Source organism: Sus scrofa, chromosome 3 (genome assembly GCF_054392235.1).
Source record: "Sus scrofa isolate SSC_HxYL_T2T_F1_AM1 chromosome 3, Sscrofa_HxYL_maternal_Yorkshire_Landrace_v2.0, whole genome shotgun sequence".
NCBI classification, from domain to species: domain Eukaryota; kingdom Metazoa; phylum Chordata; class Mammalia; order Artiodactyla; family Suidae; genus Sus; species Sus scrofa.
Window position 1 is genome coordinate 55,693,419 of NC_139385.1, and position 10,979 is coordinate 55,704,397.

The 10,979-nt window shown below is 56.1% G+C and overlaps 1 protein-coding gene across 1 annotated transcript; it reads right to left on the minus strand.

Annotated features, from left to right (window-relative positions):
- Nucleotides 1–762: 762 nt before the first annotated feature.
- NT5DC4 (5'-nucleotidase domain containing 4) lies at nt 763–10,744 on the minus strand. The gene is given in 17 exon segments (XM_085016041.1): nt 763–1,458; nt 4,898–4,958; nt 5,342–5,393; nt 6,258–6,428; nt 6,532–6,600; nt 6,818–6,941; nt 7,875–7,907; nt 8,210–8,289; nt 8,520–8,595; nt 8,705–8,798; nt 9,155–9,209; nt 9,312–9,347; nt 9,350–9,402; nt 9,608–9,707; nt 9,790–9,903; nt 9,990–10,063; nt 10,611–10,744. Coding segments are annotated over 17 exon segments (1,551 nt in total). The 5' UTR covers nt 10,688–10,744; the 3' UTR covers nt 763–1,176.
- Nucleotides 10,745–10,979: the final 235 nt, after the last annotated feature.

Below are 10,979 nucleotides of genomic sequence, written 5' to 3' on the forward strand. Positions count from 1 at the left end.
CACATTTCCCAATGGCACAGAGCGGGGTGGCGGCAGGGGTTTGGGGGAGGTGGAATGGCTCCCAGGATGAGAGCAATACACCCTCCTCCCTAAAAGAAGTGTTCCTGGGCTCCCAAACTGTTACTCTTAGGAGATTTCAACATGTTTGCTTTTTCCATCTTCCATATTGTTCCTGAAACCACTTATCTGGAAAATGTCTCAAGTAGAAGATGACACTGATGCCAGCCCGTGTCCAGGACTCACGCAGCCCCCAGGCAGCCCTCCTGGTCCTCGTCTCTCTCTTGGCCTTCAGCCTGATAAGAAACAAAGAGAGCTCATTATGGAACCTTCCCAAGTTCACACAGTGACCCCCCAACCAGGGGTAGAAAACGTGTCTGAATGCCCTAGTTTGGGCTGGGATGGAGACAGGAGGTAAAGAGGACCAGAGGACACACAGTTACAGATGGGAGCTGTCCAGCCCTCTGGTGGATTGGGAAGGGAAAGAGTCACAAACCACTAATTAAAGGTTATTAATGAACCTGAGTTTGAGCTTCGCCTGGGCTAGATAATAAAGTCATTTACAATTCATTTTCTCCCTGTCTGTTGGGCATACAGAAGGCATTAAAGAATGAGCAGTGAGGAATTCCAATTGTGGCTCAGAGGGTTAAGAACCCAACTAGTAGCCACAAGGATTCGGGTGCAATCCCAGGCCTAGCTGGGTTAAGGATCTGTGTTGCTGTGAGCTGCGGGGCAGGTCGCAGATGCAGCTCAGATCTGCCGTTGCTCTGGCTGTGCTGTAGACGGGCAGCTATAGCTCCAATTTGATCCCTAGCCTGGGAACTTCTAATGCCACAGGTGTGGCCCTAAAAAGACCAAAAAAATAAAAAATAAATAAATAAAAAAAAAAGAATTCAGGGAGTTCCCAGCGTGGCTCAGCAGACATGAATCTGACTAGTATCCATGAGGTTGTGGATTTGATCCCTGGCCTCACTTAGTGGATTAAAGGGTTGGGCATTGCTGTGAGCTGTGGTGTAGATCGCAGACACAACTGGAATTCCGCATTGCTGTGGCTGTGGTGTAGGCTGGCAGCTCCAGCTCTGATTTGACCCCCAGTCTGGGAACCTCCATATGCCAAGGGTGCAGCCCTAAAAAAGAAGACCTTTGAAAAAAGAGAAAAAAAAGAAATGTAATACCCAACTATAACACATATAATACGTATGGTAAAATAACACGTATTTCTATATAAATAGGAGTGGTTGTACCTGAAGACAAAATAGCTCCCGCAAATCTCCAAAATGCTCCCTGGGGTGATACTGCTCCCTTGGGACCCCAGCTCTGGCCCATGGTAGCCTCCAAGCCTCTGGCCAGCCAGGGGACCCCTCCCACCTCCCAGGGACTCATCCTCCGGCTGCAAGAGAGGAGGCAGGAGGCGGGGTCCAGATTGGCCCGTTCTTGATCCACAACTGACTCCTGCAGCATCTGTAGGGACAAATGCAGCAGGAGGTGGAGAAACTCCATCTTTGGTGAGGCTTCCCAGAGCCCTCAGCTCTCCATAGACTCACCCCCAGCCCACCCTCTGACCACAGTGGCCAGCTTCCTGCCCAGTGAGGGTACAGAAGAAGGAGCCCGGGAGGGTCAGCAGGAGAAGGAAGGTTCTGGCAGATGGACCTCACTTCCTCAAAACTCGCAGGCAGGCCCAGCTAGGTAAAGGTCATGTTCTTTCACCTGTGGCCCTTCGGGGCCATTGTCTTCACCTGACTGTTCTGGACTTTAGCAATGATATCTAACAGCACAAGATCTAGGCCTTGGAGGAGTTCCCATCGTGGTGCAGCGGAAACAAATCTGACTGACATCCACTAGGATGCAGGTTCGATTCCTGGCTTCGCTCGGTGGGTTAAGGGTCCAGCATTGCTGTGAGCTGTGGTGTAGGTCACAGACACGGCTCAGAACCTCCATATGCCTCAGGTTTGGCCCTAAAAAGACACACACACAAAAAAAAAAACCTAGGCCCTGGACCCCCAGCTTTGCCTACAGGGATTCTCCAGCCCTGTTCATCTAAAAGCCCAGAGATGAGATGAGGCTGCTCTGTGAGCTCCACTCCCCCAGCATGCGGCAGTGTGGTGCAGGGGACAGAGCCCCTCCGCTAAGTTCAGCAGCCCTGGATGCAGTCTGTCTACCAGCAGTGCAACAGCAAGTTACCCAGGTTCCTTGCACTTCCAATTCACCAATGGTAAATGAGGAGAAGAAAGACTATTTGGCTGGGTTATGTTAATCATTCAGCAGAATCAATTAAAAAAAAAAAAAGCAGGAGTTCCTGTTGTGGCTCAGCAGGTTAAGAACCCAACATAGTGTCCTTGGGGATGTGGGTTCAATCCCTGGCCTCGATCAGTGGGTCAGGGATCCAGCATTGCCGTGAGCTGCAGCTTAGGTAGCAGATGCGGCTCAGATCTGGCCTTGCCATGACTGTGGTGTAGCCTGGCAGCTGCAGCTCCGATTCAGCCCCAAGCCTGGGAATTTCCATATGCTGCAGGTGCAGCCGTAAAGTGAAAATAAACAAACAAACAAAACTCCAGCCCAGCCCAGTGCAAGACACATAAAATGGTTTTTCTCCTCTCAACTATCAGGAAGGCAGTTGAGAATGGCAGCAGGGCCCGGGGAGCTCCAGAGAACTAGTTTCAAGTCCAAATCCTTGACTGCAGACAGTACATTGTTAAAGATGGAAATAGTGACCCCTGGAGTTTCTGCCATGGCTCAGCTAAAACAACTCTGACTAGTACCCATGAGGATGAAGATTCAATACTGGCCTCGCTCAGTGGGTTAAAGATCCAGCATTGCCATGAGCTATGGTGTAGGTCACAGACGTGGCTCGGATCTCATGTTGCTGTGGCTCTGACATAGGCCGGCAGCTATAGCTCCAATCTAACCCCTAGCCTGGGAACCTCCATGAGCCGAGGGTGCAGCCCTAAAAAGACAAAAAAAAAAAAAAAAGGAAAAAGAAAGACCAACCGATCTTTGGGAGACCGGAAGCTCATGCTCCGGGGAGCTATGCACTTATGGACCCCATGAACCCCGTGGCATCACTGCTGCCTCTATTTCTCTACTCTTGACCCAGAAGCATCTCTGGTCTCCCCAAAGAAAACCAGCTGGAGCATTTACTGTATCATCTGCTATTTGGTCCACTTCCTCTGCAATCACTGTATGTATATGTGAGGGTGGGGGACCATAGCTTTCTCCCTTGAAACCAGTGTCATATATACAAGGGAAATAGTGGTAATGGAGTCTCAGTTTAAAGCAGGAGTTAAGGTTGGGAGGAGAAGGACTTCCCAGAGGAGGCATCCTATCTGTACTGCTATAACCCCTCCTGATCTATTTTTCGCGATGCGGACAGTTATCTGCAAGGCTGGTGCCTGGAGGTGGAACGGTGGGTCTGGTGACCTGAAAACCTCTTGGCAGGGGCTGGGGACCAGTGGGTCCTTCTGAGGTAAAGGGTCAGGGATGCTGGGGGAGTTCTAGGGACCCACCAGCTCCTGGGGCGCCCGGAACAGCGAGCTGAGCGGGTGGTGCAGGAAGTTGAGGCAGGTGGCTGTATAGAGGTCAGCGTAGCGCATCAGCTGGCTGGAGAAGAGCATCTGGCGGAAGCCACAGCGGAACAGGCTGCCCATCGTGCTATAGCTCAGGTCCAGCTCCCGGGTGACTCTCTGGCAGAGGGACAGCTCACTGATTCAAGGTCCCCACCCCCCCGGAAACTGCTTCACCCGCAAGTGAGCCCACCTTTGGGTTCCAGCCCAGCTCCACCCTCCCGGGTCTGTCACCTGAGGCCACTGAGGCCCTTGCTCCACCAACCAGAGTCTTTGGGATGGGCCAGCTCTCCCCACTTTGCCATGGGCCCCCTCCCTGCTTTCTTCACAGTTAGTCTCCCCCCTGGTCCTGGGAAAGTGACCCCCCCCCACCCCCAAGCTAAACTCTCAGCCTGAGTTACCTTCTGATGCCCCCATCAAGGGCTTTGCAGAGGCCCACATGCCCAGCCCCCCTCTTAGACTCCTACCTCGTCACAGTCCCTTGCTTTTACTTTTTTTTTTTTTTAATTGCTTTTAGGGCTGTACTCATGGCATATGGAAGTTCTCAGGCTAGGGGTCGAATCGGAGCTGCAGCTGCCAGCCTACACCAAGGCCACAGCAACGCAGGATCCTTAACCCACTGAGGGAGGCCAGGGATAAAACTCACGTCCTCATGGATACTAGTTGGTTTCTTAACCAGCTGAGCCACAACGGGAACTCCACAGTCCCTGCTTTTAGAGTCTAGAAAACCAGCCCAGATATTACTCCTAGAGGGACCAAGATCATGCTCGTTCCAGCCCGGTTTTCTCATCTGTAAGATGAGGGTGACAATCCCTGCCCAGCCCACCTCGCAGGGCTGTGGAAGGGCCAAAGATCCTTCATTATCAGTCCCTGGGGCCTGGAAAAGCCGAATTGCCTGAATCCCCTGATGCAGTCGGAGGAGACCCTCCCAGCTTTGGGGGCTGGTCAGTAATGCCCTAAGGGAAGGTTTCCTTTCTTCTTTCCCAGACCCATCAGCTCAAGGGCTCTCAATCCCCATCTTCTCCGGCCCTTGTCTGGCTGACCCCAGATGCCAGCTGACTAGTTGGTCACACGAGGACCCAACCCAAGAGGCAGGCACTTCTCGAAGTTAGGGGTAAAGACTGAGGACCCGGGCCAAGCTGGAGAAATCACCCCCACAGGCTGAACTAACTCAGCTGTTCAAGAGCACACTGCAGTCATTTGGGACTTGGGCCAGCAGAGGGCGCTGGCTGACAAGGGCAAGCAGCGCTTCTCTGAGCCCGAGAGAATCACTGGGTTCTGGGAACCCGGGCCAGAGCGGATCACGGTCCCGCCCTCCTCACTGGGCCCTTGGCTCTTACCCAAATCTCTCTCTTGGTGGAGTTGAGGAGTTGAAGGTCATAACTGCTTCCATCCATGTGCCTGGTGCAAAAATATCCACATGACCCAGGAGGAGAGGAGCCAGGCCCCCAGCTCCAGACACGGCCTCCCCAGACTGCTCCAGGATCAGGGACCCGCTATCAGCACCCAATGGCGCTGCTGGGCTGGTGGGGAGCCGTGTTGGGGAGGGTAAGCATCCTGAGTCCATGCCAGGTGGGTCAGGAGGAAGGGCCTAGAGGTCACAGTCGAGTGTCCCAGGGGGGTCAGTGGGGTCCCAAATTCCAGGTTACTGAAGAAGCCCAGCCTGACACAGATCAGGATTTCCTGACTTTCATGGCCACGGCCCACTGCCAGGCCTGGACATGGCCTACCACCCTCCATCCTGCTCCCCTCCAGGGGCCGGAGTCACAGGTCAGGACTCTCACTGGTACAGGTCAGCCAGGTGCACATCCAGCCTCTTCAGCTCCTCCATTCTCTCTGAGAAGGTGGGGGAAAGGGGGTATGAGTGACAACCCTGCCCACCTTTGTCCCAGGCCTCCAGATCATGGGGGTCTAGGCCCAGCCCCCAGCTGTGTGCATAACCTCCCTGACACTTTTCTTACAACGAGTGAGACTCCACCCAGAGCAGAGCAACGGCAGCACTGTGAGACCAGTGGAGACTGGTCAGGTGATCTGCCTGAGGTCACATGGCAGTGACTCAAACCCAGCTCTGTGAACAAGCCTGAATTGTTTGGGTTCACAGCAACTCTGACCCGGCCGGGGGCGTGACCTTCCTCTCACATTCTTCAGGGCTCTGGGGGTGGAGGGGTTGGGTGAGGAGGGAGAACTTGAACTATAGAAACACCACAGCACTCCGGATTTTAGTCTCAGCTTTAGCCTTCTGGCTGTGTGATTTTGGGCAAGCTGCTTAACCTCTCTGGGTCTCTTTTTCCTCAGGTATAAAATAGCTCGGCTTGGAATTCCTGTGGTGGTTCAGCAGGTTAAGAATCTGACTAGTATCCATAAGGATGCAGATTCAATCCTTGGCCTTGTTCGGTGAGCTAAAGTTTCCAGCAGTGTAGGTCACAGATGTGGCTCAGATCTGGCTTGGCTGTGGCTATAGTATAGGCCAACAGCTGTAGCTCGGATTCGACCCCTAGCCTGGGGAACTTCCATAGGCTGCAGTTGCAGCCCTAAGGAAAAATATAAAATAAAATAAAATAAATAAAATAAAATAAAAAATCAGCTCTCATAAACCACAAAGTGGACACTTCCAAACCTGCAGGAGAGGGGGAGGTTGACAAGGGGGAAAGCCTCTGCCCCACTGGCCAGTGTCCCCTGATGACCCACCCCACCTCTCACCCTTCTCTTGGATCCAGATGCCCAGCTCCCGGGACAGCTCAGGAACCACCAGGCAAGTCCACCAGCCCTGCCGCTTCTTGGACTTGAGGATGTCCACCAAGATGTGGTCACCAATGTACAGGATGTCCTTCCCCCGCACCCCGAGCAATTTGCATACCACATCCGATGAGCCTGCCCCACGGTGAGATTGACTGGCTCACAGCCCTTCCTGTCCAAGGGGGAGGCTGGGGACACAGGCTCCTAGTCTAGGGACGGTGCCTGTGGGAGCTGGTACATCCAGAGTAGATGGCACAGTGCTGGTGGGGCCCGGTGTAGGTGTCGACGCGGAGTTTGTCTGAGTCCTGGAAGGGGCAGGGGGTGTCATTAGAGGGCTAGGGGCTGGGATTGGTGGGGGTAACCACGGGGCATGGGAGGAAGGAGGCAGCAGAGGGCCCTGAAGGGACCCTGGGTCCCTGTCTCCAGAGACAGACAGACAGCAGGGCAGTAGCTGCCAAGGGCGGGTCAAACCTGAGAAGTAGGCTCCCTCCCCACGGGGTGGCCCAAGGGTCCAGGTGGATGGCCCTAGCCCTGCCTTACCGTGTTGACCTGTCTCAGCACCGTTCCCTCCGCAAAGAAACGTGGCTTCTGCATGTCCACCACAATCAGGTCAAAGTAGGAACTCCAGGGCCTGGCTGTGGCCCCGGCCTGTAGGACAGACAACGGGGAGGTTGTGCAGACACATGCACTCAACCTGGAAAATCTGAGCTGCCCCGGCTCACGGGTCTCAGCCCTGGGTGCCCCGCCTCACCACCCCACATCTGGCTGGGGCAGCAGCCCAGGCTCAGCCATGCTCTGGATGGGTTTAAAGCTCACCAAGCCCTCACATCAGGAGCCCGTCTACATGCCCTGGCCCTGCCTCTCAGCCAGATGAAACCAAAAACCAGGAGTCTGGCCACCCAGCAGCCCCAGTCTTGCCGGCACAAGGAAGCACTCAAAGGTACTAGCAGAAGCCAGTGTGGATGTCGTGTGGACTGTGTCAGCCCCCAGAGCTCCTCGTGCTCTCCTTGTGCAGAGCCAGAGACCCAGGGACAAGGGACAGTCCCTGAGTTAGAAACCTACTCACACACTTGCCATCCAGGTCACAGCAGAGTGTGTCACACTCCCCTTCCCCAGCCCTGCCACAGGCTCATCTCACCCCCTTCTGTCCCATCCAGCTCCTCCCCCAAATATTTTATGGCCTCTTTTTTTTTTTTTTTTTTAATGGCTGCACCCACAGCCTTTGGAAGTTCCCAGGCCAGGGATCAAATCCGAGCCACAGCTGCGACCTATGCCACAGCTGTAGCAATGCTGGATTCTTAACCCCCTGCACTACAGCAGGAACTCTACCTCTTCATTGCCTTCTCCAAGGCCATAAGCGACCTTCCCAATCCCTCCCTGCTCTTCCCATGACCTGGCTGAGGTCATTGACCCCGCCTACTCAGGAAGTTCCAGCAGGGCCCACCTGTGAGAAACGACCCCTCCCCCACACTGGGTTCTTCCTTCAAGGGCTGGACATGGGACAGGCCCTCAGCCAGGTGGCCTGGCCTGACTCTCCCTGCCCTTGACACAGCCTACCCCAGCCAGGCACGTGGCACTCACCTCACCAGTGCCAAACAGGTAGGTCATGATGGCCTGGCAGGGACAGGACAGGGATCAGGGCACCCAGCTGGGCTGGGCCAGGGACCCCTACCTGCCACACTGCCCTCAGCCCACAGGATAAACCGGCGACTACAGGAGCAAGATGGTGGAGAAACTGCTTATCCACAGAGACTTTAAAAGGCCAAGAAATAGAACCCAAGATACCAACAAGGTGATGGGGGTAGGTGGGGACCCCCCCCCATCTCCCACAGAGCCTCTGTTTCCCCAGGGCTAGGAAGAAAGCAGTTCTCTGGCTCAGAGGATGCTAAGCCTCACCCATCCTCACACACACTCACATCAGTGTAGTTGTAGCTGCTGTTGGTGGCCAGGAACACTTTCCCAACCTCCTTCATCTTGCCCAGCAGGATGGGGATTCCCCTGAAGGAAAGAGGAGGGCCTCCAGGGGTGGGGCCTCCCTGAGCTGTCCTGGGACCCCCTTCTCAGGTCTAAGCTCCCCAGACAGGGGGACCCAAGCCAGGCAGGAGAGCCATGAGCAAGTCCAGGGCACAGAGCTCTGTCCGGAGGGAGGAGGCTGGGCCAGGGGAGCTCCCTGGGGGAGCTGGCAACAAAGGGACAGGCTTGGTCAGGACCCTGGTCTGTGGCCACTCACATCCTTCTCCACATACTTCTCCAAGTTCTCCAGGGTCTTCTCCTTGAGACAGCCCCGCAGGAGGGAGCAGAGCTGGGTGTCCATGGGTCCCCAAAGGCCCCAAGATGGCAATCGCAGACCACCATCCCCAATTGGAAGAGGGGTGAAACCCTAGGCGGGACTGGGGACCTGGGCCACTCACCGACTGATGGACATTATCCATGGCATCTGTCACATCCTGGAAGAGGCTTCAGAAGGACATGAAGAGGTTCCCATGCTGATAGCCAGTGTCACAGCTGGATCAGGCCAAGAGGGGACAGACGGGAGGCTGATAAGGGGCCCTGCGGTGACCACCAGCCCTGGAGACCTGCCAGAGGGAGCCCTCCAACCACACTGAGGCCAACACTGGGCTCATGTCCCAGCCTTCCTGGGAAGGGTGTCACCCCCTGGGAAGCATCAGTTACAAATTTGGGGGCCCCCACAGTGAAGGCTTTCACACTGAGTTCTTGGAGCCCCTCTAACCCCTCAGGAGGGGACTTTGCCCCTTGATGGGGCCCCCACTTCAGGGCTTGGCTCCCCACCCCTACCCCTGGCCCAGGAGTGGCACAGTGTCCCACTGGTCACCCAGGACTAGTCAGGGCGTGGAACTCACTTGATATATCGGGAGCAGCCAGAGAAGTCCACCAGGCAGGCGTACAGGTAGGTTTCTGGAGTAGGGATGCCGATCAGTCTCTGGCCCAAGGATCCAGGCAGCAGCCCCCAGGCTGGGCCCTGGAGGACCACCTCCCCCACCCCCATCCAGCCCTTACCCGGCAGGTTGAAGAGTGTGTTGAGAACATGGAAACGCGCAGGTCGTCCCTCTGAATGAACTTGCTGGGGTAGAAGCCCCATATCTCTGCCCTGCGGAGCGGGGGCGCTGAGTGTGGCTGATGCCCTCTCCCCAGCGCCCCCTAGAGGCCTGGCCAGGCCCTGCCATTACTTCCCGCCTCGACCCCTCCTTCTCTCCCTCTATTCAGCCAGCAGTGGGGCCCCTGCAGTGTCCTGAATCACCCCTCCCCCACCCCAGTCTTTCCTCCAGCATCCTGGCTCCCACCGGGTCCCTTACTCCGAGAGGAAGGTAAAGCCTTGGGTGCCCAGCAGCACGTTCCCGTGGGCATCCACCTTCAGCAGGTTTCCGTAGAGAGCATCAAACACCAGTCCCCTGGGAGAGGGCACGGAGGCTGTGGATGGGATGCCAGGGACCACAAGCAGTCACCACCTCCTGCCCTGCGAGCCCCGGCACCTGGGTGGGGAAGGTGGGGTCGTAGGAGTAGCGCAGGATCTCATGCGGGTATCCGATGCACACCAGACGCTCCAGCAGCAGCTCGAAGGTCAGCATCTCGTAGGCCGGGGACTTGTAGGCTGCGGGCGGGGCAGACCCAGGTCCGTGGGCGCCCACCCTCGGCTCCCCCAGCCCCCGATTCCCTGCCTTGCTCCCCTCCCACTACCAGCCAGAGTGTAGTCCATGTCAAAGCCGAAGCAGCAGATATTCCCCAGTGCCAGGCTGCGGTTGACAAAAATCCTGGAAGCAGGAGGACACTGGGATCACCTCCCTGAACAAAAAGCCCAGGGCCTCTCCGAGTCTGTGTGTGTCTGAGCACATGCATGTGAGCGTAGGTGTGAGAGTGTATAAGGTTCCATCTCACCATGCCAGTGTGCTGGGGACATCCCCGTGAGCCAAGATGTGCCGTTTTCAGTGGGGGTGTCACTTTCCTGAGTGGGGTCACTGTGTCCAAGCTGAGAGATGACCCGTTGGTCACAGAAGCGGGGGGGTGCCACGGGGGGCGCCAGCAGGTATAGGCATGTGTGTGTCTGTGTGTGTGTCTGTGTGTGAGGGGGGAGAGCCCCTCCCTGCCAAGTGTGCACTCTCCAGGTTTCCATCTGACACGTCCCTGTCCACCCACAGACTGTGTCCCTTTGCGAGTGCAGGTGTTTGTGTTTTAGGTGTCCTTCTTTCAGTGTATTTGAAGGAGTCTCTCTCAGAGCTGCTGTGCTGTGGGCTTATGTTAGGAAAGGGGGTGTTTATTGAAATTCCCCACCATCACCCCCATCCCAAGTGCCTGTCTCACCACCAGTGCCAGTCCTGCTCCACGGTCTGCGGCTCCCCTCGGGCCACCCTTGGCTCTCCCCTGTCCACGCTGGCCATCGCTGCCAGGATCCAGGAGCCAGTGGTCCCTTTTCCAGCCACCTACACACTATCAGTGGGGCCCAGCAGGTCCCCTCGCCTTAAAGAGTTCAGACACCGCTGACCCAGCTGGCCCCACCCTGGGTCCCCATCTCCTCCTCCTTTGAGGGAGGAGTCAGCCAGGAGAGTCCCCCGTGTCCCCTCCCTCCTTTAAGAAAAGAAAGCGGTAATGACCAGGTTCGTCTATACTGTGCCACCTCCACTTCCAGGGCTCATGCCTCCAAGAACCTCAATCACCTAGAAAGGAACAGAG